The 26,518-nt window shown below is 43.0% G+C and overlaps 2 protein-coding genes and 2 long non-coding RNA genes across 7 annotated transcripts; 2 read left to right on the top strand and 2 right to left on the bottom strand.

Moving 5' to 3' along the window:
- The first annotated feature begins 194 nt into the window (after positions 1-194).
- LOC130523153 (uncharacterized) lies at positions 195-2,150 on the top strand. The gene is made up of 2 exons (XR_008949809.1): positions 195-671; positions 765-2,150. It is a non-coding gene; the product is annotated as an uncharacterized LOC130523153 (long non-coding RNA).
- An 836-nt stretch (positions 2,151-2,986) lies between these two features.
- On the top strand, positions 2,987-13,461 carry si:dkey-183c6.7 (urea transporter 2). Of its 2 annotated transcripts, XM_057027431.1 has the most exons (9): positions 2,992-3,508; positions 3,641-3,788; positions 3,986-4,175; positions 6,159-6,287; positions 6,578-6,767; positions 8,286-8,433; positions 10,794-10,928; positions 11,693-11,742; positions 11,904-13,461. In XM_057027431.1, exons 2-9 carry the CDS (start codon positions 3,662-3,664, stop codon positions 12,084-12,086), a joined length of 1,152 nt encoding a protein of 383 aa, XP_056883411.1. In that variant the 5' UTR covers positions 2,992-3,508; positions 3,641-3,661; the 3' UTR covers positions 12,087-13,461. The 2 variants fall into 2 exon arrangements, with proteins under 2 accessions (XP_056883412.1, XP_056883411.1); XM_057027432.1 differs by lacking the exon at positions 6,159-6,287 and having other exon boundaries at positions 2,987-3,508.
- Positions 4,709-6,149, bottom strand: LOC130522745 (uncharacterized). Its single transcript, XR_008949693.1, has 2 exons — positions 5,742-6,149; positions 4,709-5,321 (listed from the first exon to the last, which is right to left on the bottom strand). It is a non-coding gene; the product is annotated as an uncharacterized LOC130522745 (long non-coding RNA).
- si:dkey-183c6.8 (protein O-GlcNAcase) lies at positions 12,730-24,348 on the bottom strand. 3 transcript variants are annotated; one of them, XM_057027425.1, is made up of 17 exons: positions 24,126-24,345; positions 22,607-22,658; positions 18,587-18,684; positions 18,278-18,408; positions 18,030-18,201; positions 17,846-17,944; positions 17,301-17,570; positions 16,881-16,967; positions 16,333-16,782; positions 16,065-16,244; positions 15,879-15,935; positions 15,671-15,756; positions 15,467-15,571; positions 15,231-15,322; positions 14,985-15,162; positions 14,442-14,601; positions 12,730-14,376 (listed from the first exon to the last, which is right to left on the bottom strand). In XM_057027425.1, the coding sequence occupies exons 1-17, from the start codon at positions 24,163-24,165 to the stop codon at positions 14,240-14,242; spliced, it is 2,394 nt and encodes a 797-aa protein (XP_056883405.1). In that variant the 5' UTR covers positions 24,166-24,345; the 3' UTR covers positions 12,730-14,239. The 3 variants fall into 3 exon arrangements, with proteins under 3 accessions (XP_056883405.1, XP_056883404.1, XP_056883406.1); XM_057027424.1 differs by having other exon boundaries at positions 16,065-16,239; positions 16,325-16,782; positions 24,126-24,344; XM_057027426.1 differs by lacking the exon at positions 12,730-14,376 and having other exon boundaries at positions 14,491-14,628; positions 16,065-16,239; positions 16,325-16,782; positions 24,126-24,348.
- Positions 24,349-26,518: the final 2,170 nt, after the last annotated feature.

Genomic DNA, 26,518 nt, shown 5'->3' with positions numbered 1-26,518 from the left:
TTGCTATTTCAATCTATCACTATAAAGCTCAGATGTCCCATTCTTCTTGTGTTACCTCCAAATGGAGATCAAAAGGCATTCTTTGGTTGAAAATGTGTTTGAGTGGGTAGTTTTAACACAATTTGGAAATGCATGAGGCAAAATAAACCAAGAACTGATTTATTCCTATAGGTGATGTTATTATGCCCCGAATTTAATTATTGCTAAGCCATTAAAAAATAAATTACAATATTTTGTAAATGTTAATTTCCCATCCTTGTCTCTCGCGCAGAGCTTGCTGGGATGTGGTACAGCTCAACGCTACTCTGACCAACAAAAAGTGTTGGTTAATAGAACGTGGGTGACTTAATGAATGAGTGCATAATGTAACTTTTATCAAGGTCTAATAAATGTTAATATGGGCGAAAATAACAACTCTGTTCCCAATAAGACGTCCTGACCACTTTCACCATTTCGGTTCATGCTAACATTAGCAGTGCTAACGAAGACAGATGTAGCTGTGGCTCTGTCGTGGTGGTGCCAAAAACACCTTTAGCATCAAATTGATGACTTTATCTGCAGTTCTGTCTAACTAATATGTCACTAATATGTCGCTGCCTTCTAATAGAACTCCACACGGGCTTAATAGCGACATTTCTGAACTTCTTTCGCAGCCTAAATGCGCCTGTGCGGTAGGTCACCTTTGCTACTATACGTTTTTCTTAATAGCGGCTGTGTATGAATAGCTTTTTGTTTAAGTGACAGTTTGTCTTTTTTATTATAAGTATCTAGTCGTCTGCAGTGGAATCCACTGCAAAACCCCAACATTAGATCAGAACTGCAATTTAGGCTACAGAAAATACAGGTGAGTCACCTTTTTAAGGTAAGCTAGCCTTGCTTCCAACTTTCGAGTGCCAACATTAAAACTAATTTTAGAGATTTGGGAATCCACTCTAATTTTCTTTTTGTCACTCATTCCTTTATCTAAAAAAACCCTCTGAAATTGTATGTTTATTGAAGGGTTTATTTATTTGTTGTTTTAGGTGTGTTGCTGTTGCGCGAGTCATTGTTGACCGTGACTGTTTACAAGATAATGGAACAAAGTGTCTTTTTTGGGGGGGTCCATGTAAATTTTATACAAAATCTTATTTGTTTCAGGTAAATATCTGGAAAAACCAAAAGAAATTCTTGCTTTTTTACACGTGTTCTTGAATGTTAATTCGGTATTTTGCAGTGGAGGAATAATGATGAGTGATGATAATAATATTAATAATAATTGTAATTATTCTTATAGCACAGCGATATACAGGATCAGCACAGGAAGTGGAGGAGTAACATTAATTAGACGACATTTATGAGGTCATGTATGACCCTTTTTTTCCTATTTTTGCCAGCTATCTGCTGAGTCCATTCTTACCTGGTTTCTAATAGGCAGACGTGTGGACACACAAACACTGTTGAAGGATTCTACCCCTTATTACATTATTACAATTTAGCCAGAACTGAATGGAATGAAAGTGATCTTGTAATTTTAGAAGCCCCTCACCTTCACCCTGTAGTGATGGGTGTTTGGGTCATCAGTGTCATATAAATATCTGCACTGGTGATTGTACTTTGTACTTTCAAGGACAAAATCTCAGACACCGTGGTCGGACTATCTGCCCACAAACTGTGAAGATAAAATTGCCACTAATTTCTATTAAAATGAGGATGACGACGCATCCTTTAATGATTGCATTCAAGGACCCTCAAATATACGTCCACTGATAGGACTGATGCGATCTTTGGGTCTGTGCCTCATCGAACATAGTAGCTTGTAGTTTTTAGCTAACTGTAGCTATGTTCAGTAATATTTTAATTTAGCTTTCGGATATTTACCGCAGTGACAATGTGTGAAAATAGTGTACACAGGCTGGATAAAGTGTTACTATCTCTCCTCTTTAGCTTTGTCTGCCTGCCTGATAAAGGTTTGGAGGACAGATCTTTATCAGTGTTGCTGTCCCAGTATTTGTTTTAGATTTATAGCAACGTCTCAACTAAAGTCAGGCCATGTTGCCCCAAAGTGACTCAACAAAAAATCTCATCTGAAGCTAAAGAAATGATTCTTAAAGTTTAACTTTTTTTTGTGTGAGATGTATGAGTGGTTTTAATTAAAATATGTGACATGCAAATCCCTTTGTGTTTCTGTTGCTCTGATTTTGCAGAATGTATTCATTTACTTACTTTGTTTTGAATTAATTCATTGATTTTAAACTGCAATTTCAGCTCACGTTTTTCAAATTCTGCCACCGTATTCAGCTTTTATAGATGAACATCATTTTAAATACCCTCTGGCATCCAAGAGACTGTTTCAGAAAGTATGTTTAATAAACCTACATTGTAAAACAGGCTCCAAGATTTGAATAAGCACAGCAAGACAAATGAATAAGCACTAACTGCCTCAGAGTAAAGACAAACATATGAAGACATAAACAAATAGACTCTTATTGCATTGGCTTCTGATGTTTTTCATGTTTTGTTCCCATGCTCAGCCCTAAAAATGCTGTATCTACGTTTGTATGTAACATGTGGTAACTCGGCCATCATTTCGGCTGGTTGTTAATTTTAATAGCAAAACAGACATTTGTCCTCTTTTCCCCTCTGCAGATTATTAAAACCAGCAGTGCCACCAGGTTTATTTTCCTTCCACCAATACCCGGGTTTGCCGTGTTCACTGGGACACGCTCTAATGCAAATAAGGCCATAGTTTATTACTGTAAGCATAAGCAGTCGGCCTGTTGAAGCCGGATGGATTCTCCTCTGATCTGATGAAGTTTTAGTGCCTCAGGTAGCCTAGAACGGCCCAACTCTTTGTGGACTGAGGGGATGAATAATTTCTTTAATTTGTTGGTCTTTGCTGCAATTTAATGTGGCAGAAGTGTTCTTGTGTTTAGCTGTCAGCGGAAAAATGATTGCCCACAACCGGTTGGACAGGCTGCTAATGCAAAATCCTCAGATCAGAAAGTTCAAACATTTTTTTGCAGATAATTCACAAAAGCAGGCCGTCCAATCAGTCGACAAGTTCTGGAGCAGCAGAATCAGCTCTGTGACCCAAACAATAGTAATCCAGACCATAAACACTGAAGACGAGGGGCACGCTGGAGGCTTTGAGGAAACCACAGGAGGGAAGCAGAAGCAGACTTGAATAGTGGGGACGTTTGGACATGGGCCAGACACGCGAGGGTTAAGACAGAGGCAGGGAGAGCAGGAAAAAAAACGGCAAAACTGAAGCAACAACTAAGTCGAACAGATCCTTACAGCACCCCACCCACAACAGACACCTCCAGGTGGCTCAGGAGGCGGGACCAGGGACTCCCGGTACCTTGAGACGCACGATCCAACACCTGTCCTTAAGATAAGAGCCTATTCTATTGTAGACTGACTATAATTTGCTTTTACAATTATATGTTGGCTTCAACCAACACTTGAAGAAAATGAGCATTTATGACATCGTATAACTTGTAATGGAACATGAAGGGATGATGTTGTGGTAAGTAGAACACGGCGGGTACCAAAATGGCTTAAAAGGATTTTGCGTATTTTAAAAAAAAGTGTGAGAAGATGCAACGTCTTAGATAAACTTAAAAAAGAGTGCGAATACTTTGTCATATAATTGTGGCAGGGACCTGTGACTGCTGACGAAATGAGGTTGGACAACGTTCCAGAGGAAGCGGAAGGCAGCAGAACTCAAACCAGTTTATGTTGTCGGGTATTAAAGAGTCTGCTTCTTTGTACCGGGGAAATAAAGCAACTGGATGTGTACATGGAAGGTATGTGGAAAAATCTGATACACGTGATGCAGCGTGGCAGGAACCTTTAGGTATTAAGGAACGAGGGTGTGAAACATCATGCCGTTTAACTCCCACCACTCTTAGCGTCAAGGACCCTGACCTGGTTCCGCTTTTGATTTATGTTAAAACGGAGTGAAGAAAAACACACACATCTGCTCTTTTCTGTGTGTCGCCAGGCAAGTTATTTGGGCTGCAGCTGGTTGTGTGGGGGCTCAGAGGGGTGGCTGGTGTGATTCTAGCCAACAACCCACTGAGTGGTGTCCTCATCTTGGCCTCGGTGTTCTGGACCTCCCCCTGGCAGGCCCTGCTCGGAACCCTGGGCACTTTGATCTCCACGCTGACAGCCATTATTATGGGCCAAGACAGGTAAAATAATGTAAATGTGTGTATTTTGTGTCAGGATTAGTATTTAGGCATCTAAATTACTACGTAAAGAACTCAGCAGATGCTTTAACCCATTTAATCCCAAATTTTTCCCAGACACAAAAATATCCAAATCATGTGTCATTAGTATCCCTTTGAAACAATCAATCATAATTTTTAGAAATTTTCATGGAAAAGTGTGTGAAAAAGTGTGTTTTATGATCGGTCACAGTTGTGACCGGTGGGATACTGTGTTGTATCAACCAATGGACAGACTGAATATAGGTCTATTTGACCTGTGCAGTGTGTTTGTGTGTGTGTGTGTGTGTGTGTGTTTGTGTGTGTGTTTGTGTGTGTGTGTAAGCATGCGAGTGTGTGCGCACGTGCGTGTGTGCGAGTGCGAGTGTATAAAATCCTTATATCAAAGGCTAGTTATTATCACTTTTAAAAGCCTTATACTATCGGCTAGCAATATGAATATTTGGAGCACCGTTATGAATATTGAGGTTAAGACAAAAAACAACAACAATCATCAATGTATTTCAACATTGTAACTTTAGTGCAGCTTACTTTAGTGCAACATTCATTTGAAAACGTTGAAAATGAATGTGTTCAAAATTCATTTGAACACATTCATTTTTAGTGCAGTATACATTGAACACACTGAACATGGAGGTAAACATTTAGGATAGAGGTAGCCAGCTGAACATGCTTTCAAGTATAGGCCTACACTGACTGACTGAACAACAAAATAAAATAGGTTGTAGAACAAAGAGCAAAGCAACACCTTGAATGACTAAAAAATAACATCTTTTCCTGGAACATTTATGACATTTTGATGGGTATTTTTTTTCAGCTTTTCTTCCTAGACTCCAAAGTACTGTTTGTTTGTAACTGTATGCAACCACTTGTGTGTGTGTATGTGTGTGCATGCTTGTGAACTCTATGTCCAACTGCATTCTCCTGTCTTTCCTGTTTTTCTTCTACACTCCATGGTACAGCTTGAAGCACTCAATGTGCAGTGGTACTTTGCATTTCTCACATGCATAGGTTGTGCGTTTCTCACAATTGAAACTGATTGCAATGCTGCATGCCTTGTCTGGGAACTCATCTTGATCCAACACATCAAGAACTTGACTCAAAGTAAATCTAAAAGAAAACACAGCAGAAAGTTTGGTAGTTAGCTAGCTAGTCTTCCTGGGGTCCGTGTGTGTGTGGTGTGCGTGTGTGTGCCTACCTGTAATTGCGTGTGTGCGTGCATGTGTGGAAAGTTAGGTAGAATTAGTTAGCTAGCTAGTCGTGTGTGTGTGTGTGTCTGTGTGTACAATTAGGTACAAAGTTAGGTAGCAGCAGAAAGTAAGGTAGAACAGTTAGCCTATGTGTATTAGCATGTAGATACAATGGGTTATCCCACCGGTCACTATTGTTGCCAGTGACATGTTTGTGAGTTCTATGACCACATTAAACAAAGTTGAGTAATTGCAAATGCATATATCAATACTAGACACCTTAAACATGATGTGTACCAAAGATCTATGTCCTATCTTTATGTTAACATATTTTACTAACCTTTTCTGTGGGAGCTTTCTTGCCGCCATCCTCTTCTCTTGGCGCAAACACGAAGTGAACAGCTCTGGTCATGTGACAATTTACAGTAAATGTGCGACACTGCACATATTTCATTGAGACCCTTTATTATTTCAATATCTGCTGGAAATGCATTGATAGATCATTTAGTAACATTTTTATAGCCTTAGAAATGAAACATTTTTTTACGGTCACTATTGTGACCGGTGGGATTAAATGGGTTAACTTAAGATTCATGAGATCTTCATGACTCAGCGCCCTTCTCTCGGCTGCTTCTTCATCAGTTAATGTTAATTTGTGCTATTTAAATGCTATTTGAGCTATTTAAATGTTTATTAAAGCTGTTGTCAAAATAGGAAATCCTCAACAGTGACATGGGAGCTTGTCCTGTGTGTGCAGGGCAGATGTGACCAGAGGGGAGCACGGAATTAACGGCATGTTGGTAGCTCTCATGATGGGGGCGTATAGTTCAGCCGGTGACTGGTACTGGTGGCTGCTCCTGCCCGTGTGCATGGGGTCAGTGGCCTGGTAGGTCAACAACACAACAGTAGTAAAACATTGCCTGAAATTGGACCCTTGTCAGGAGTTTAAGAAAAGAAAAACCAAAAGCCTGGTTGCTTTATGATCTATTTGTAATATGTCCCAACCAATGCTGGCTAAAGTTTGAGCCGTTTCCATTCCCAACTTGCTTGAAGATTCTTTAACGGATGAATCCTTTTTAATCAACAATGATTAGGTTGTATGACATTACCGGAGTATCTAAGTTATTTAAATAATTAGCTTCTTGACCCTCTGCTAACCTTCCACCCCCGCTTCAGTGTCTTCTTCCACAGTGGTCTCTCCTCCTTTTTGGACGGCTGCGGTGTGCCGGCCTCTGTTTTTCCCTTCAACATCGTCACTGTCCTCTACCTCCTTTGCACCGGCCCCAACAACCCGTACTACCCCCACTACCGAGTCGCCCCTCCTTGGGAGACGGAGCCCAACGGCACCGGTCTTGCTGCAGTCGAGGTAACGTTTCTTGGGGGGGTACCATTCAGCTGCACCTTCACAAAATCATTTTGAGCTAAATGCAAAATTGAAAGATTTAAAACCTTAAAAAGGAATAAATCACCTCAAACAAAGAGCAGAATTAAGCTGTTTGTGCCGTTTTGCAGTGTGAATTTTAGAGTTAGTCATCTGATTGGAGCATTATGTATAAAACCAGCCAGCTCTGGCTCAGCCGTTACTTAGCAACAGTCACTGATGGGGCTCCTGTTTGGAAATCAAAATACGCCATAACAGTTTTAAATAGCAAGTGCCTGCTGATTGAAAGTCATGCTTACTGTCCTGTTAGCTCCAGTGTTCTGGATGAACCTAGTCATATAGGAGCACTCTCTAAAAAAAAGTAAAAAAAAATCATGAGGTTGTTTCGTAAGGATGTGTTTTAAAAGCTGAATTGTTGAGACTGTAGACGTGACCTTGTAAAAGGTGCCAACATTCCTCTTCCTGCACAGAATGGAAACAAGAAACCCAAAAACAGAATAATTTGACCTTCGGCAAAGTGCACCAGAGTTTTGCTTTTGAACGCCAGCTGGCATTTTTGGACAGTTACAACCTTCCATTTTTGTCCCAGCCAAGACGGAACAGCAAAGCGTGTGTGCTGACTAGTTTAATGTATTCATCTCACCTGATATCTACTAACAGACCAGTTTCTGTAATGTTCTTAATCCCCACTACAGGAGTGGGGAGGGACAGGATCTATGAGCAAACTAAATAACAGCTTAGCTGCAGCGTCTGGACCCTCCCTGCGTGGACGTCCTTCTCGGATGTATGAGTCAACAGGCACGAGTTGATCAGTGATCGCTGGTCAAAGCTCGAGCGCAGGCTGTCTTCCTCCTTCCTCCTTGTGTCTCCTGCTTCACAAATATTGCCCGTAGTGGAAGATCGTAAATATCTAAATCCTCCTTTTCATCTCCCTGCTTCTACGCCCTCCCTGCTGTGCTTTGCAAATGTCTCGGCTCTGACGTTCTGTAGACGTCTTCAGTAATTCTCCTGCTCCCTCTTTTTATTCCCAGCCTCCCCCGTTTAACAGCAAACCTCTGGTATTTTACATATAACGTAAAGGCCGGCACAGGGAAGCTGCAGATTTTGCCCGTTTGCTTCTATTTTTATGTCCTCCTGCTTCTCCTTCCATCCCCTCTGTCAGCCTTATCTCGTCTCCCCTGGTTCTCTCCAGTGAAGGCGGTGACGTCGGTCCTATTTATATTTCATGTGTTCAGCCTTCACTTCTGGCAGCATCTGCCACAGCAGCAGTCTTTTCAACACAACCCCCGCCCAACACACACACACACACACACACACACACATCCACAAAGGCTTGCAGGGCGGCCAGTTGCCGCCTGTAAACATTAGAGCTGGTGAAGGTGTGCCATTCATGTTGGCATGTAAAAACTTTATAACCAAGATGAGTCCTGAAAAGTCCCCAAACAGGTCTTTTGGCTTTTGTTGCAGTATAATCTCCTCTCATGGCTTTGCTCTTTTTCCCAGGTGACACATGGCATCATTCTTGGCGTTGGGCAGATCTACACCTGCGGGGATCTCGGGCCTTCCCTCCTCATCCTGGGGGCCGTCCTGCTCTACTCCCCTCTACTCACCTTCCACGCACTGCTGGGATCTGCAATCGGAACCCTCGCTGGTGTGTTTACAACTCCATACCTGTTGTTTTGTTTTAAAGAATGAGGAGTTTTTAAAATGGCTAACTAGCTCAGGCTCAGCCTCAGGTCCACATCTATGGTTACTATGCATATTTGTATATGCAGAGTGAACTAAGTCAGCTAGAACATACATATGGAAGCGTATGTACATGCAAGACGTGTTCTCTTTGCTTAAACCAGATTCCCCTGCACACACCTGCTGAAAAAAACATTATATTGTAGTACCTGCCGGCTGATTGAGCAATTGGCTTGACAATTGTCAAATAAAAGCCAAAAGCTAGTTCGAAGCTAGTTCTTATTTTGCATTAACTTGGATAAATATGCTCCCCTAAAAAATTAAATGGCTGCAATTAGATGAATTGTTCGAACTGTGACCCTCGAGGCTGTTGCTCGTAAAGGTCTTTGACATTTACTGAATCAAGAAACAAATTAAGAAGCAGCTCAGGTTGACGGAGGGGGGCGATCCGACTGTGCTACAGTCAGGTTTGAAACCCAATCTTGTCTGAACAGAGATACAGAGATGGAAAAGCATCAACCCAGGAGACAACTGATAAAATGCCAGAAAAGGACAAAGACCAAAGAAAGGGCTGAATTGGGAAAGACAAACTAAACATGTCTAAATGGTTGATTTGTTGCTGTTTCCTGCTATGAAGTCTTGGATGTACACAACTAGGACATTCTCAGGCTGCCTTCAATATTGCGTTTCTTTTTACGTCTGGGGCAGCTGCTCTTTCCAAATATAAACTGCTGCGTGTGATGTTCTCACAGAAAGGGACAATTAATCATGATAATGTGGCTTGCCCTGTTTACGCCACAATAAGGGCACAAAAAGACTCGCTTCACAAACCTCTGAATATTCTTTCTCTAAGTTTGTATCCAATTACTTGATGCATCTTGTATCTGGGATCGTGGGTGAGAAGTTGCAAGCACAATCCTGTTTTGGGTAACGTGCCAGCATATGTATATATATGCTGAGGTAGTGGGCATCCACTTTCACGATCCACAAATCTATGGACGATGCTGGGAAATGCTGTTGTAGAGGAACTATTACACACACCAACACACACAGAGGTCAGGAAACCAGTAAAGTGTTCTATGTTTTTAACGACACTATTGCAGAGGGGGCAGCACCGGACTGTGACTAGTTTGAACATGTCCAATAATGAGGACATTAATCTTTCGCAGCCATTGGACCATCTACTCTCGTACCAACCGTCTTCCAGACTTGACACACACATCTGTGTGCAGATGTATTCGTTAAAGCCCAAAAAGGGCCGCTTTTGTTTCTTCCAGGTTCCGATCTACAGTGTGATTGTTCTGCAGTGTCTATGGCTGCAGTTCTAACCCAACGTGTTTGATAATGAACTCGCTGCTCCGGTTGATGTCACGCAAACTCAAGAGATAAGGTCAATGTCAATTCTCCAGGTCGTAGCAGCTAAGTGCGTCAGTCTGGAGTCTCAGTGCACCAAGGATCGTGAGCTCCCCTGGTCTCAGGGTGATTTATCCTTCTAATATGTTGTTCAGAAGGGGTGGTGATGCTTTTCTTTGCGATCCTCCTCCTGAGCTGGTGGCTGCAGCTGCTCTCTAGCAGTGGTGGTAGGTTAGGTGATACCTCTGCTCATATGGTTCAGGGGTAATGACTCGTTTGATACCTCACAGCAGAGGTGCTTTAAGGTGAGGGCTGCAATCAGCTGGATTTTCTGCCCAAGTCGACAACTCTTTCACCTGGGTTCCCACTCGCCATGGAGAGGGGCGTTTTCTGTCTGGGAGATCCAGAAACCCAGCTGGATTGCAGCCCTCATTGATGGTCTGATACCCCTGTCTTACAGGGACCGTCCAAACCGGTACTGTAGAACTGGTGAAGCCTTTCAGATAAGATGTGAAGCATCTCCTTAGAATAGAAGTCCAGGTTGTTATGGATGTGTCACAAAGGCAAATGAAGTATTCTTCAGTGTTCTGCAAAAGTAAAGACAGAACAGCATCATCACCTTTTGCAAAGAAAAAAAACACCGGCATGAAAGAGTGTTCATTGCTGCATTGTATCTGAGTCATCGCGTAAAACAGGACCTTTAACTTTTAAATAAGTTATTTATAGAGTGTAATCGGATCATGGTTTGTAGGGGAAAATGATAAACAATCCTCTTCCTCCATTTTAGATATTTTTTCATGTGGGGTTGAAAGGCAAGAATGGATGAAGATAAGAGAATGAAGACCTTGTTTCATGCAGACAGGAGTGTGCATCTACTGCCACCAAGTGGTCAACACCAGAACAGCGCATTTGGTGTATGTACGAGACTTGTTGACTACGTCTCACTACGTGCCTGTGTGTGTTTCTGTGCAGGTCTGTCAGTGGCGGTGCACCATGATTTTCTGTACACGGGTCTGTCCGGGTTTAATGGAGCGCTGGGCTGCATGGTGATCGGTGGGCTGAATTTCACGTTCAGCTGGAAGACACACCTTTACGCTGTGGCCACCGGTGATACATGAGACACGCCTTTCTGTGGTCACCCAACAGTGTTGAAAGATACATTAACAGCTATTTGAGGGTGTTAAATGTTTAATTAATCTGAGTAAACAAAAATACACAAGTATTTGCTTGAAAATATCAAAATAACAGCTTTTTAGCCATTTTATTATGTAAAACTTATAAACCTCTGTGTCATATATGTCTCAAACAGATTGTGGTGCAAAACTGCAAGTATGTTGGCATTTGGCCACGCGGGTGTAAGATTATGTTCTTGGCTTTTGACTATATCCAATGTCCAACAAATTTCTGATCTTCATAAGTAAATTCGGTTTTCAGTTTCATCCAGTCGATGTTTTAATGCTCAGAAAAAAGATTATTACTGAAAATCAAAAGCTAATTGGACTGATTTTGTGAATGATCAGTAAAAAAAACAAAAAACTTCAGTGCTGTTACGTAATGCGACCACTGGAGGGCACACAAGATGATCTAAACTGCACGATCAAGTATCTAATTTGCTTTTTTTTTTAAAAAAAAAGAATACAAGTAAATAAATTAATTGGAGGTTTGTAAATTATTATTTTCATTCAATCATTATTTCTCTTTAAACGAATCATGTACAAGTTTTTGTTTGTATACTTAAGGGCACGGTGACAGACACGACCAGTAAAATAACATTCAGATTTGATATTCTTTTATTTATGAAGTGCAGCAAAACTCTTCTGGTATCCTGGAGAAATATTTAATGATCCTAATTTCTGCTCCTGTGCCAACAGCCTTCCTTTCTGCATATGTCGACATCGCTTTAAGCAATCTTTTGGGCACTGTAAGTACGGTACACACCTCATGGGTTATGTTTATGAATCCCTTACACGTTTTCCTCGATATTGAGATTCTATTTTAAACTGTGTTTAAACAATTGATAAATTCATATGTTACATTTTCAAAAATTGCACATCTAAGCAGAAACTCCCTTTTTGTCCCTAGATTGGTCTCCCGGCGCTCAGCTGGGCAGCAACTCTCGCATCCACACTGATGTTGCTACAGAACGGCAACTTAGCAAAGTACCGCGTCCCTGCAGATCAAGTAATGTCACCTGAACACAATCTGCGATCCTGGAGCCAGCGGGAGGCCAAGAATGCATCGGAAAGCGTAAACGCAGTCGTGTGAGAGCTAAGCGAAGACAATCCATTTTGCATGTTTGCCTTCACAAATGTGCAGAGTCTCGGAATGCGCAAAATACTGTGAGGAGGAGATTCAAAGGTCACCGTTCAGCACTTGCAAGGTGATAGATCACGCCTGGAACTGCTTGTGGTGGGTCTTTTTTGCATCCATATTTAGCAGCTGCAAACTGGTACAGCCTCAGACCATTGTGGCCAGAGGTTGCGGTGACAGACGAAGGCGAGAGAATCTTCTGTGTGTGTCAACACATTTAGACTGTCGGAAATAGAAATGGTCAAGATGTGGCGTCTAAACTCAGGGCTGATTTGGGGCCACTCCCAAGGAGCCATATCTCCTTCGGAAAATCTCCGGATTGTCCCAGAGCACCGTCGTGTAGCTAGTGCTGGCGGAGTAGATTTCTTGGTGTGTCTCCATGGTGACAGCCTGCAGGACATGCAAAAACCTCATTTAAAAAGGTTGGTCACACCTCTTTTGCATTTATTTTTAAAATTCAGGGTGCGATCAAAGTAGATCAGTAGTAGACAATTTAACGCACGTTATTTGGAATCTTAGATCAGGGCTGCAACAGGTCCCCACTAAGTATAAAAATCATAAAAACATTGTTATATGCTCCTAAAAAAGACAGGAAACGTAAAGGGAATTTTGTTTTTAATTGGACTGAAATTAAGAATTGTAAAAGGACAGTTTGACTGTTATTATTGGTAAAAACATGGACTCTAAACATAATCAGCTGTTTTTTTCATACTCATTACCCTGCATAGACATAATTACCACCTCATGACAGGAATTGAGTGTAAAAAAAAAATCTGTGCAGACAGACATCATTCCGGCCAAGAAGTCCAAAGGCCACAGTGTTGTTATTATTGTTACTCCGGTCCCTACATTGAAATTGTGGTATTTTTTCCCCACAGTGTTTCACGTCAACTATGTGAATGTGTTTTATCGTCACATTCTGCCACAACAACAACTCATTGTTTACATCATGCAATTTCTACATCTTTTTTAGGCTTTGGATAAAACATATCATGAACCAAAGGTGACATGAGGTTGGTAAGAACAGGAACACACAAAAAGTGTGACTGATCAAGGATGACGTTTTTAAAAAAAAAGTAGAAATATAAACAGTTACACAGAGTATTTGTGTCTTTTAGGTTGCATTACAAAATAATAACATTCATATTTCTACATACTTTCAGTTGAAGATTGGATTTGAGGTTGTGCTTCTTTTTGTGTGTCTGCCTGCATGTTTCTGTTGCCAGGACAACCTGACAACTAGTTTTTGTCATGAATTTTAACATGCATTCACTTGACATTTTCTCTTCTTTTTTATTTTAAATAAAAGCACGCTGGTAATAGAAAGCAATCATTAAAATGTAAGAGCATTCCATTGAAAAGAGTGTGTGTGTGTGTGTCAGTTTACATGTGATCGTTCGGTGTGAGGACACTGTTCTCATGCATGTTACATTCAGCTAATCTAAACAAGTGTAAACAGAGACGGTGTCTGCTCTGGCTTTTCAACCAATAAGAGACGTAATTTTTTACTTTTTCTCTTCAGAAGAAAATTGTCAAATTCTGTCTTCCAGAATCTCCAAACCGGACACGCTTTTGGGTTGTTTGCAGATTTTCCCCAGTTTTTAATTATGCAAAGTCCCAAAATTGTGTTTTATATATTTTATGCCTTTCCTTTTTGCTTTTAATCCAATGTGACTTTCCTTTCTGCCATGAAGAGGCTTGAGAGGAGCAGGCTGGCTCTAAATGTGGACACAATCTTCCTCTGGCTAATTATTTCCAGAGTCAATTATTAGGACATTAGAATTTGGCTTCCATCTCCTTCTAAAACTCTTTGAAAATTGCTGTCATTGATGTCCTTGTGAATGGAATAAATCTTGTACTGTGCAGCTGGGGGCATATTCTAAAAAAAGATTAGTGTGGTAGCTTTGCACGGTGTCTTGGCTTATTCCATATTTCGTGAATCCTTCAAAAACTGTTGGCTTTATCCCATTACTGCCACACAGGAATGCAGGATTTGTCTCCCCTGGCAGAAAAAGAGCATCTTTTTTTTTTTTGCAAAGCTTAAACCCGTTCCTTTTTTTTTTTTTTAACTGTTTTGTCTGTCAGTTACTGTTGGTGAGCGTGTGTGATCATAGCAGCCTCCCCAGCACCACTCCCTCTCTACTCCTCGCTTCTCCTCTTAGAATCTCCAGGAAGCCCAGCTTTGTCAAGAACTCCAACCGCTGACGATCCGTAGGCTGCACCTCACAGAACACACCCTGAGAACCTGTAAGCATAAGAAAATAAATTCCATTAACATTCCTCAGCTATAATAAGCCATTATCTACTCACCATTGGCCTTAAGTGCAGTGAGGAGTGTGGCGAGGAGGGTGCGACTGACGCTGATGTCGACCAGCTCTGGCAGGGCATCCAGGCGCAACTGGGAGGGGAAGTGATACAGCAAAGAGTCCGGGTACTCCCCTTGGTCTTCCTCCATCAGTTGGATCAAGTCCTAAAAAGAAGTTGTTGAGATATTACTCTGAAATATGAGATACAGCATAATTTGGCAGACATTTTTTAGCTTTAATGTTGGCACAGTTCCAAACAGCTGCTGCTCGTAGTAAAACAGTCGTTGAATGGGTGAATTTTCTGCACGTAAAATAATAGTAAGGTGATAAAAATAAATAAATAAGGGATTAAATACGCAACAGGTTTGGCCTCAAATGCCAAATTGAAATCAGACACATTCTAGGAACCTTTGGGGTGGAAAAGGTCAGAATTCTCATGTCAACCTTTTCTGGTATTTGCTGTGTTTGGGTGTGATTGTTTTTACCAGAGTCTTTGAAATGACAGCTCCATCCATTAACCCTGCTTGCAAATGCAGGACATTCTCACCTGCGTGTTCCCAGATTTCGGAGGATATTTATCTCTCATGGCAGGTATCCAGCTGGCCTGGCATCGCTTGGCAAAGGAGCGGACGTCCAAGACGCCCAACACACAGCCACACACGCCCAGCTCGTCCTCCAGAATGAAGCCGTACTCGGGACATAACGCCAGACACGGGCCGAGACATCTAAAGACAGGAGAATAAAAATCCATCAAGGTTGTGTTTTTTTAAATTGGTATTGACTTACCACCCACCTGTCTCCTATGATGTCAGGGTGAGACGTGCTGGTCTCGTGACCACCCTGAGTCCTCAGATGGAACTGCCGTACCATCCGATACAACTCCACCTGCACACACAAAACAATGCCCCATCACAACGCGCCTTTCCTCAACCAGTCAGTCTAATCTGTCCAAAATGCTCAATCCTGATTGTTCATTTTAGAATTATGCCGGAATTATCCTTGCGTTGCGTGTCCACTGGTGCCTCTCACCTTGTCTTTGCCGTGGTAGGGCCTGATGTTGTACAGACGAGAGGTAGGGAAAAGAGGAGGCGGATGGGTGAAGAGTTCACTGCTGTTGCCTATCGGGAGGAGCATCTACGGACCACACACACACACACAAAAACTGATCATGGGTGCGTGTTAACGTGAGTGTAAGAATATGTAAGAAGTAGACGATAGTCACAAAATGCACACCTGCACCTCCCCAGACACACCCCCTTTGAACACCCACGGTTCTGACTCCATCCCCAACACGTCAACCCCTGTGGACTTCCCACACCCTAACAGACAAGGACCAAATATCAGTCCGGTGACGAATGAAATGCCACTAAATGACTTCAATGTTATATATATTTTAAAGCACAGATAAGGGGCAGAGAGTTCAGAGGGCGGCTTTACTCACAATGGAGGCAGGTCTTCCAGCTGCCCAGGGTGGAGCTGTCACTCAACACTCGTCCATCTGAAGGAGACAGGTAAGTTGAGAATGTCAGTGATGTGGTATAAGACAGAGAGTACACTTGTTCTGTTTATATTGGCCCAAAGCTGTTGTACACTACACCATCCTACCATCTCTTGTGTTGTTACTCACCCAACCAGCATATGAAAGCCTTGGCCACCAGAGCCATGTTCCTCAGGTCCCAAACATAAGGGTAAAGGTCATAAAGCACTGCCCTGTTGGCCCCACCCACCACGCTACAGTGGAGTTGTGCTATGTCCTCACACAAGGACTGGAACCTGGAAGCCCGACCACGCCACTCCTCAACCTGAGACATTTTCAAAGAAACACAGCGTGAAAATGTAATCCTGGAACGCTCAGCCACGAGGATTGAACAGGAAATGTGTAGAGACCTTCTGAGGTGGCGACTTCTTGTTGTTGGTGCTAACCAAATGGCAGTTACTTTTCAGCCAGGTCAGGTCTTGCAGTAATTTCTGGGCAGATGGGCCATGCTCGTGGGGAAGATAATGAAGACCAACCAACAGCCGCACCTGGGATTCACTCAGAAGGCCCTTCCCACTGCAGAGCCCTCGACCTTGGCCCTTCTGGTCCCTACTTCCACCTCCAGACCTGGATCCTGGAGGGGGTTGATGGCACTGACCAGACTGGTTTAACCGCTTCTTCTCCCCGTCTTGTCCTGGTCTCTCCTCCTTGGGTGAGGAGGGAGGCGAGCTGGAGTTCAGGGGGAAAACGGGGAGCCTGGCCGTGGCAGATGTTCCTCTCAAGGCAGAAGGGCACTCAACCCTGTCGGCCGTTTTGCAGCGAGATGGAGGAGCAGAGGAACGCTGCTCTGTTTGAGCACTCTGACGACCTGGAGCAGAAACAAACGCATTTAGAAGCCGGTCGTATTGAAAATGCTTCTACAATCCATTTTACAGCCACTGTCCAATATCAAGAATCTAAAATTACCTGCTTGTAGCGGTTGGTTGAGTTCCTCCATCCAGTCGCGTAACGCAGCAGACAGAGCTCTTTCAGGACAATACTCGCACATGTCATCTACAACACACAAAAGATGTGCTGTTACATGTGGTTATACAGCTCATATTCCAGCTCTTATCAACCACTTGGTCTATGCATTAAAGGGCTCGAATCCACCCCTCTCATTCCCAGCTTTCAAGCCCATTGCTGCTCCACAAAATCACCTACCCCTCTCTTTTCACTATTCTACTCCTCCTTGATCTGGTGTTTTATCTGTTATTACCATTGCTTTTTACTCACTAGCCGTAATGTAATAAATATCACCAAAAACATTTTTCATTAGAAATCAACTGTACAGTGTTTTAGAAAGAAAGAACATTCATTTATTAACTTGACTTCCTTTTCCCTCACCTTTGTTCTCATCGTTACCAGTTCTGAACCAGCTTCCCAGTGAATGTAAAGGGATGTAATTGGCTTCAAATTCGCAGTTGGGGTTGAGGAGCAGGCCGCTTAGGTGGCCCCTGAGCTGAGGTTCTCGGCCCTTGAAGGGCCCCAGGAAGAGGCGTCTGGAATCGTAGTCGTTGGCATGCAGGTTGTCCCAGATGAGCGGGGGGCGTTGGAGGACGGACTCCACCTCGGCCAGATTGTCTAAAGACAGTTTCCTGGAAATGACCTTACTGCCTGCAGGGAGCAGCAGGACCAAAAGAATGACATTGGAGAGTTGGAAGAGAGGAGACAGAATACTGAAAAAATCAATAAGTGGCACATAATTGGGAGTAAGAGTTTGATTCTAAACCCTCCCTCTACAAGCATTTCTTGTTTAAGAAGTAACCATCTCAGTGTATTTGAGGTTTAACCACAATTCATTATGAATATTTAAGATCTTTGTACCAAAAAAGTGGCCGACAAGCAACAGGAACAAAGAACACAGGCAACAATGTGGTCAAGTATCTCACCTGTCCACACCACTGTTATACTGGGCAGCAGGTCTTCTCCTACTGTCTGCAGATATGGAGACTTTGAAACACTGGGAGAACACAGTGAATCACAATATTCTGAAGGAAAAAAAAGTGAGAACTGCAGTAAATTTACATGTAAAGCTGATAAAAACTGTGCAGCTTGACTCCTGCAAATTCTCACCTGTGGGGCAGAATAGGAAGACAGGTGGTTCACCCAAGAACCGATAGACCTCGTTGGTTACAAAGACCTGAGCGTGGGCGAATGAAGAGAAGGCCTCGCTGTCGGCCTGGCACAAGGAGTGATCGATGTCATCGAACAGGATGGCGAATGCCTGGCAACCCAGGTCCGACACCTGCAGAGAGGGTGTCATGTATTTGAGGGTGAGAGAGGGAGAACATCAGGTTCCCGCCACCCCGGTGGGCCTGTACCTGTCTCAACTTGCGTTTGAGCAGGGTCACGTCAGAGGAGGACGAGAAGACGATGTCCTGACCCGGTGACAGAGCGTAAACGAACCTCAGGCCTCGGGACTGGGCCTCGGCAATGAGCGTACGTAGCTGACCTGAGAAAAAGAGAACACTTTTTTAACTGCGGGACTCTTGATCATCAACATGTGGTACGTCTGTCTTCCTGTATGTTTCATGCTTGAGCTGGCTAACTGTCCACGTTCATATTGGTGCTGACGATCTTTGTGTCCCCAGAAGTACTGAGAGCTAAATGTTTAATTCCAATGTTCTTACCCTCCTCATCTGGAGAATAGGCTTCTCTCCACAAAAGTCTGTGTTTCAGGTCATCTTTTGGGCCGTACAGGTATGTGTTCAAGCCCCAATTCTGCATCCTGATATATAGAAAAACAGACAGAGGGCCTTTATCAGTACTGTTGTTATGTCACTGCAATTATTTCTTCAATAAATCTATCGTACAGAAAGATTTAACAGCTAAAAGGTCAACACAGCATTCTAAAGGATAAATATTGTGCAGCTACTCATGATGTTATGCTCAGATATAGTTTTTATAGGTATAGCAACTGTTGCTGTCATATTTATATCTCAAACAGAAATAGCGAAAAATAAATAGAAAAGAACAAGAGAAAATAGACACAACTGTATTGATCGAGAAGCTCTGTGACTGCTTCAGTTACAGGAAATGGCCTTCAAGTACCCACATAAAGAGAGGACGGGACTAGGAGTGAAACAATCACTCTGACACACACACACACGCACACACACACACACACACGCAACACCTCTCTGAACACAAACCAGTTCACATCTTCCTTCTCATTTGTGGGCGGGTGTTGTTATCACTCTTTCATTTCCTGGACAGATGGTCTAAAAGTCGCCTCCACCAGGCTGCTACCTACCTCACTTAAAATGCACACATGCGCACCCTCACACACACACACTCAGCTTCACTCTGCCAGAGCAGCACAACATTTAGCGTATGAATTTTGCCTGCGTGCCACCCTCCGAGTCTGAAAACGTCGGATGGATATTTATAAATCCTGAGCCCACACACGCAGGTTCGGCACAGGTTTTTGGAAATAATATTCATCTTCAAGTCTTAATAAGCTAAACTGATGCTCACATACATGAATTGTAATGTACAGAGAGAAAGAGAGAGAGAGTTTGATGGTTCTAGGATAAAAACTCGTATATGTAACATCTAGGCAGAGAGCAGAGGGAACAAAAGTTCCCCTGGGACATTTGCTGTTGCTATTATCTGTTGCTCTGTAAAACTGTGTCATGGTTCTCTGTGGCCCTTTATGACGTTTTTATCTAGAGTCGGTTGCTTTGAGTCCCAAACAATCAGTGTTCATGTAACAAAAGCTGAGGAAAACGGGGCTTTTTATTTTGATGACTCAAGAATCCCTCTTTATCAATATCAATATCAATCTTTATTTATATGGCACTTTTCATACGCTAGGTAGCACAAAGTGCCTCACAAAGGATAAAAACAGCAAAGAGAACAAGAGAATCAAGAAAAGGACACACACACACACATGCATACAACACACTTACACACACACCCACACACACAAACAAGCTTAGGCAAGCTGAGACATGGCTGGGCACCGAGACCTGAGGCGAAGGAGACGCCACCTTTGGAGGCCCACCAGGCCGAGGGAGGTCACGGTCCGTGGCCACAGGCGGTACCGCCACAAAGACCAGCCCGACCCGGACAGTCCGGAGGCTCCACACCAAAGCACAGAGCCCCCTAACCACCCAGGCCAGGGCCGACAATGGGACAGCACCCCCAGCGGTAGACCGGAAACATCTCCCAGCCTGGCAGGCCCCCATGAGGAAACACCATGAGGAGACACTGGAGCTAAAAACTGAAAGACTAAAACAGTAAATGGGATAAAAGGTGTAAAAGCTAAAAACTAAGGAACTAAGAATTGAAGGAGTAAAACAGTACTAAGACTAAAACAGACTAAAACAGTAAATGGGATAAAAGGTGTAAAGACTAAAAACTGAGAATAAGAACTGAGGGAGTAAAACAGTAAAAGTGTCAAGTAAAATAAGGATAAGACATAAAAAAGCATGAGGACATAAAATAAATTAAAAATAATCAGAAAATCAATTAAAGGCCTGATTAAAAAGGTGTGTCTTGAGCCTCTTTTTAAAAATCTCAACAGTCTCTGCGGCCCTGAGGTTCTCCGGCAGGCTGTTCCACAGTCGGGGACCATAATAACTGAAGGCCGCTTCCCCGTGCGTTTTAGTGCTTACATGTGGGATGGTTAAAAGGCCGGTGCCAGAGGACCTCAGAGTCCGGGAGGGTTGATAGAATAAAAGCAGGTCAGATAAATAAGTCGGGCCAAGACCATTAAGACATTTAAAAACTAATAAAAGAACCTTAAAATTGATCCTGAAACGCACGGGTAGCCAATGCAGCGATTCTAAAACCGGTGTGATGTGCTCCCGCCCTCTGGTCCTCGTCAGCACTCGTGCAGCTGAGTTTTGTAATAATTGTAGGTTGGTGATGCTCTTTTTTGGAAGACCAGAGAGCAGGGCATTACAATGTGGTCGCGGACCGTGACCTCCCTTGGCCTGGTAAGCCTCCAAAGGTGGCGTCTCCTTCGCCTCAGGTCTCGGTGCCCAGCCATGTCTCAGCTTGCCTCAGCTTGTTTATGTGTGTGGGTGTGTGTGTGTAAGTGTGTTGTATGCATGTGTGTGTGTCCTTTTCTTAATTCTGTTGTTCTCTTTGCTGTTTTTATCCTTTGTGAGGCACTTTGTGCTACCTAGCGTATGAAAAGTGCCATATAAATAAAGATTGATTTGATTTGATTTGAATAATCTAAACGACAAGAGATAAAAGCGTGCATCAGCACCTCCGTGCTGGCCTGAGAGAGAAACGGGCAGACTCTGGCTATATTCTTCAGGTGGTAAAAACCTACCTTTGTTATGTTTTTGATGTGTGGGATAAAACTAAGCTCAGAGTCAAAGATCACACCCAGATTTTTTACAGATTGAGATGGCTTAAAATCCTTTAATTTTGGTACAAGTTTCTCTCTCTGACCTTCAGGACCAATAACTAAGACTTCTGTTTTGTCCTGGTTGAGCTGTAGGAAGTTTTCTGCCATCCATGATTGGATATCTAGAATACAGTTAAAAAGGGCATCAACTGGCCCTGTGTCATCAGGAGCCACGGCGATGTACAGCTGCGTATCGTCAGCATAGCTGTGGAAGCTGATGCCGTGGCTCCTGATGACGTATTATCACAGGTACTTACAGAACAGCTAGAGTGTCAGGGTGCTCTAAATCTCTACAAACAAGCCAAGTTTTCCCTTTGACGCCTCTGTATTCTCAGCAGAGTGCCGAGCCTTTTGTGTGATGACCCAGCACGCACTGGGACGCCGCCAGTGGAGACGCAAACACTGGATAAAATAGGCGCGGATTATCTCTGGCTGCTACTGTAGGAAGCAGCTGTCACCAGCCATGTGTGGGGGTGATCTTAAACTTAATGTACATATCATCTGATGTCATATGCTGCCTAATTAAGTCTGTTCACATCCATATATTCCTTCTGTAGCCAGATGTGTATCAGCACTCTTATCAGTAGGTCCACCTAAAGTATGTATTGCCGACTGGTTATCAACCGCATGTACTGGCAGGAAAGGTGCGATTTATCTATGTATCAGTGACTGATTTGACCAATTGGAAATGTCACAGGGACAAGGAAATAAACTCCGTGAATGAGATAAGACATTATTCTTACTAAAAGACTCTTTCACTCTCACGAAATTTGAACGTGTTCAAGAGGCAATAAAATAATCAAGATTAATAGAGCAAATATTGGCAAGAAAATGAGCTGACTATAACACGTGATCAGTTATCATTGTTTTCAGCCTTATTATAATTTAGCAACGTCAAATGCTTCATTTAATTGCCTTAGTTATGATAATATCCCTTTAATCTCCTGCCATTATTGATCTCAATGAACTATTGAGCCATTTAAATCTTTAATTCTCTTTCTCTCCACGTCCACTTAAAGCACGACAGCCATGCGATGGCTGCCCACTCGCTCCCCTTCCTGTCACACATGGCTCCACCTCAGCAGGGCGCACGAGTCTGCCCTTTACCGTAGAGTCATCCTGCGTCACTCATTTCTCCCACTGAAATGGAGGCGAGCAGCTGGGTTCAGCCCACAGGCGTCAGGCCGGAAGCATCACAATACCGATGAGGCAAAAGGCCGTGGTACAACATTCCCCTAGTGAAGCATGACACAGTGAATACGCCAGAGAGGGGAGACCTGCTTACCATTGGAAGAGAACCTTCCTCTGATCCATAGACCAAGGCCTCCCATAGAAACCTGGAGGAGGAAAGGGAAAAATGAATGAGTGTACACATGAGAGGCCTTTGATTGGCCCTAAAAGCTGATCCTGCAAGGTCAAATTGGCTATTCGACAACTACAAATGCAGTATTCATGTACAAACTGACATCTATGCCTTCTAAAGATGATATAAATTCACAGAATCACAGTGACTTTGATCCGATGTCACAGGTAATCCTCAGCATTTAGTGTAGTTGGGGCGTTTTTATACACCGCCACCACCACTGTTCGACACTGTTGGCGGACGTAGTCACGGTTCTGAACAGGAGCTCTTCTGCCAGAGACATGGTCACATTTCCTCTGCGTAAGGCAGAGGCATTATTCATCTCCAGCTACCCCCTCCATCACATTTTCTATTTTTAGAAATGAGAGCATTGTCAGTGTCCTGCGTCCTGTTTTTTAATAGTATCGCTGCTATGTGGCTGGATGCATGCAATGTGTGTGTGTGTACATTAAGTACATTAGAATGGCTAAACCGCTTTCGCCAACATGCCCAGCAGGGAGGCTAATGTTCATCTACTGTCTGTTGATGTATGCATCTGTGTGCATCTGTGAGGATGTGTGTCAGGCAGCCCCTTCTCCGCCCTCACACACACACACACACACAGACACACACCTGCTAGGCAAGAGCCAATTACTACCTCTGGATGCCACTACATGGGGCCGAGGAAACGCCTGTAATTAGTAACATGGTGTGTGTATGTTTGTACAACATCTGGTCTCTCATCATGAGATATCATAATTCAAAGGGGCTGTAAACACAGATCAGAAGTCAGAGCGCGTCCATCACCATCGGCAAAATCATTTGTGCATCTGTTTACACGAGTATGATTACGATGTTTTCCCTGAAAGACGTGTGTATGCCTTGTCATCATCAATTCTGGATCCTTCTATGTCATTGTCGTGAACAGCGGCCGTAAGCCGGCGTTTATCACCTTTAACCCAGCATCACAGGTGCTCTTGGTGGCAGCCTAACAACTGTCCTCACTGTTATGATCTTGTTTTCGTCATTAATAATGCAAAGGTGCAACAGCATTTTCCATCATTACTACTGTCATTAATTAGAAAAACACTGCCACAGCTTCTCTGTGCACACGTAGGCCTGCCATCCTCACATTCACCTTTATTGGCTCTCTCATTATCTTCAGTGTCAGTCACTGCCCTATTTTTTCCACATCCTTGGGCTTCAGCTTTTGAAGCAGACATTACTGTCAGAATCTTCACATCTCCATTTCAAGCATGACTGATTAGCATCTTCACCTCCTTTTATCGTTGCAACCTCAAGTTCAAATACACCCTACCACTCCCCCGTGCCCCCACACCTACGAAAATGGCGCACTGCAATATATAGGTCAATTACTGGAGTATCCAACATCCTCCTCCAGAAGCAAATAATAATAAAATTATTATCTACGTGATCCAGTATCGCAGACGGCCGAGCTTACCTTCCACCACCCCACAAAGAAACCGCTTCTTCTCTTCCATCCCCGCCGCGGCACCGCTGCCTCCCTCCGGCTCCAGTCGCTCCCCGCACAGGCGAGGGGAAATAAGATGCTCTCCCCGGCTCCTGGTTCAGATGGCTGCGAGAGTCTTCATGCTTTCCTCGATCTGCCTCCACCACCGCCACCCCCTCTTCGCTTCCCCCTGCACATCACTGAATTCTCGTGGTGCATTCACGTGCCCAGCGAAAGCTCTGTACCTCCAGCCCTCCTTAAACCAAAGAAGCTAAATACGCTCTTAGAAAATATGCATTGCGTTTTCAAAAGCACGTACTGTTTGGTATCTTAAGTGGAATTCTGTTAATTATCTTACATTATATTTAACGTGGCAAGCGAATGTGGTATTGAGTTTAAACAGTAGTTACCTTTTCCCCAATTTTGTTAACGAGACCTAAAGCTGAAGGCAGCTAACGTCATTAGTTGCGCTTTCGTGTTTTATTATTTAGAAGAAATACTTACGACGTGGCTCAGCTAACTTTGTAAGAGCATTCTTCCGCTTATTTAATGAATAAAAAGCCTAGCTATTATATTTTTAGGACAAAATAGAATATAGTAGCTATATGTTGATATCGTTGTCACAAATCAAAATATATGGTCAATAAACTTAGATAAATGTCTTAACTTACACTTTAACGCTACTAGTTTACTTATATCTAAAGCATTTACTTTTGTTGTTGTTGTGTTTCACAAAAGCGATTTTTCCGCTAGCCGTGAAGGGAGCATCTGCCTCCGATTCCATGCTGCTCTACTGGCGCCGCCAAGTCAAGGTAGCAGGTGCGTGCGAACCTCTCACGCCCCCCCCCCCCCCCACACACACACACACCCCAATATGTGCCATGGCTAGAAGGTTTGCGGTCCCCCAGTAGTGTCTGGGTCCAAGGCGGAGATAGCAGTAGACATCCCAGTACACCATTAGGGGTAGAGGGTACTACAGGAGAGCAATGCAACAGCAGCAGGATGGATAGATGTTCCAGTGAACAGGAAGAACACTGCCAGAGCTCTGCAGAATGACATCTATTAGTCTGCCTGCACACTTCTGCCCAAACTTTCAAAAACACTCTTCACAAGGTTGTGGGCCATAAACATCAGAAATGGCAAAATCATCACTGATGCCCTGTTCACAGTGAGTCTGGAGATGCTGTGGAGAACATTCTGCTGCCAGTAACATCCTCCAGCATGACCATCGTGGTGTTTCCTCTTTTTAGACGGGCCTGCTGAGTTTTCAGCTGAACCTAACTCTGCTTGTTGGCTTTTGCTGCTGCTCCAGCTTGTTTCTTTACTTGTGTGTGTAAACACACAAGAGCCAGGCACAGGAGCAGTGGGCAGCACTTTACTTGTTGGGTTGGGATTCCAACCGGAAACCCTCCAGTTACAAGACCATTTAAAATTAATCTTATTAAGTTTTATATGCAGTTGAACCGGACTGTTAAGTAAAATGTGTTGGTGCAACTAAAATGTACATATATATTTAGAAATCCGCTCTGTATGTTGTTGCTCAAATAAGAGAAGTTCTATACTCTCCTTGAACTACACTATTTCTCCTCTGTAAAACCTGAAAGACAACAAGGTTTTAGTGCATGGGAAAAAGGCATGTTCAGCACCAAGGTATGGGTGTTAGGTAACTAAGGAAGTAACTTACAGGATGAAGTGGTGTGACTGGGTCTTGACTGTACTTATATCTCTGGGTGTACTTAAATACTATGTCGCTGCAGGTGTTCACATGTCTTGGATGTGTTGTTTGATTTTTTTGATATAATTATTGATATGGTGTGCTGTTTGTGAGAATACATTAGGTATTTTTGTCTGGTCTACAACAACTGGATGAGTACATGGGTAGAATGACAAGTTTGTGTCCCCTTTGTGGTCATGTTGCACTTCTAACCACAAGGGACAGAAAATCAACAGCACCGATGAATGAGGCAATTCAGCTTTTAGATTGATTTAAATTTGTCATAGAGTGTGTCATTTTGTGAAAGGCTGTTAGAAGTTATCATTAAATATCATAACCTGACCTCTAATTAGAATGAAAACCCCCTCATGCCTATACTGTACACTACAGCCTATAATTAAAAAAAGAAATAAACAACTTATTGTATATTAACCTTTCTTAAATTTGAATCCTAATACAGTGATCCCTCGTTTATCGCGGGAGTTGCGTTCCAAAAATAACACGCGAAAAGTGAAATCCGTGAAGTAGTCAGCTTTATTTTTTTTATTATTTTACAATGCAATACTGTACTATAGAATGAAACCAAAAATCAAAACCTGTTTTAAAGCCCAAAATTTGTTTAAAACAATAATTTTAATATAGTAATACACGGTTGGAAACATTGTCACTG

The sequence above is a fragment of the Takifugu flavidus genome, chromosome 3 (assembly GCF_003711565.1).
Source record: "Takifugu flavidus isolate HTHZ2018 chromosome 3, ASM371156v2, whole genome shotgun sequence".
Classification (NCBI taxonomy): domain Eukaryota; kingdom Metazoa; phylum Chordata; class Actinopteri; order Tetraodontiformes; family Tetraodontidae; genus Takifugu; species Takifugu flavidus.
Note: the sequence above shows the minus strand (reverse complement) of the source record. Positions and strands in the feature narration are given on the sequence as shown.

What these genes read in the sequence shown, in the direction of transcription:
- si:dkey-183c6.7 (XM_057027431.1), top strand. Translation starts at nt 3,662, where the DNA reads ATGAGGTTGGACAACGTTCCAGAGGAAGCGGAAGGCAGCAGAACTCAA. An exon ending in CCTTTACGCTGTGGCCACCG is followed by an intron (nt 10,929 to 11,692) that starts GTGATACATGAG and finishes CTGTGCCAACAG; the next exon opens with CCTTCCTTTCTGCATATGTC. An exon ending in TAAGCAATCTTTTGGGCACT is followed by an intron (nt 11,743 to 11,903) that starts GTAAGTACGGTA and finishes TTTTGTCCCTAG; the next exon opens with ATTGGTCTCCCGGCGCTCAG.
- si:dkey-183c6.8 (XM_057027424.1), bottom strand. Translation starts at nt 24,165, where the DNA reads ATGGAAGAGAAGAAGCGGTTTCTTTGTGGGGTGGTGGAAG. An exon ending in GGCTTTCATATGCTGGTTGG is followed by an intron (nt 15,936 to 16,064) that starts GTGAGTAACAAC and finishes TGTCTCCTTCAG; the next exon opens with ATGGACGAGTGTTGAGTGAC. An exon ending in GTGTGTCTGGGGAGGTGCAG is followed by an intron (nt 15,572 to 15,670) that starts GTGTGCATTTTG and finishes TGTGGTCCGTAG; the next exon opens with ATGCTCCTCCCGATAGGCAA.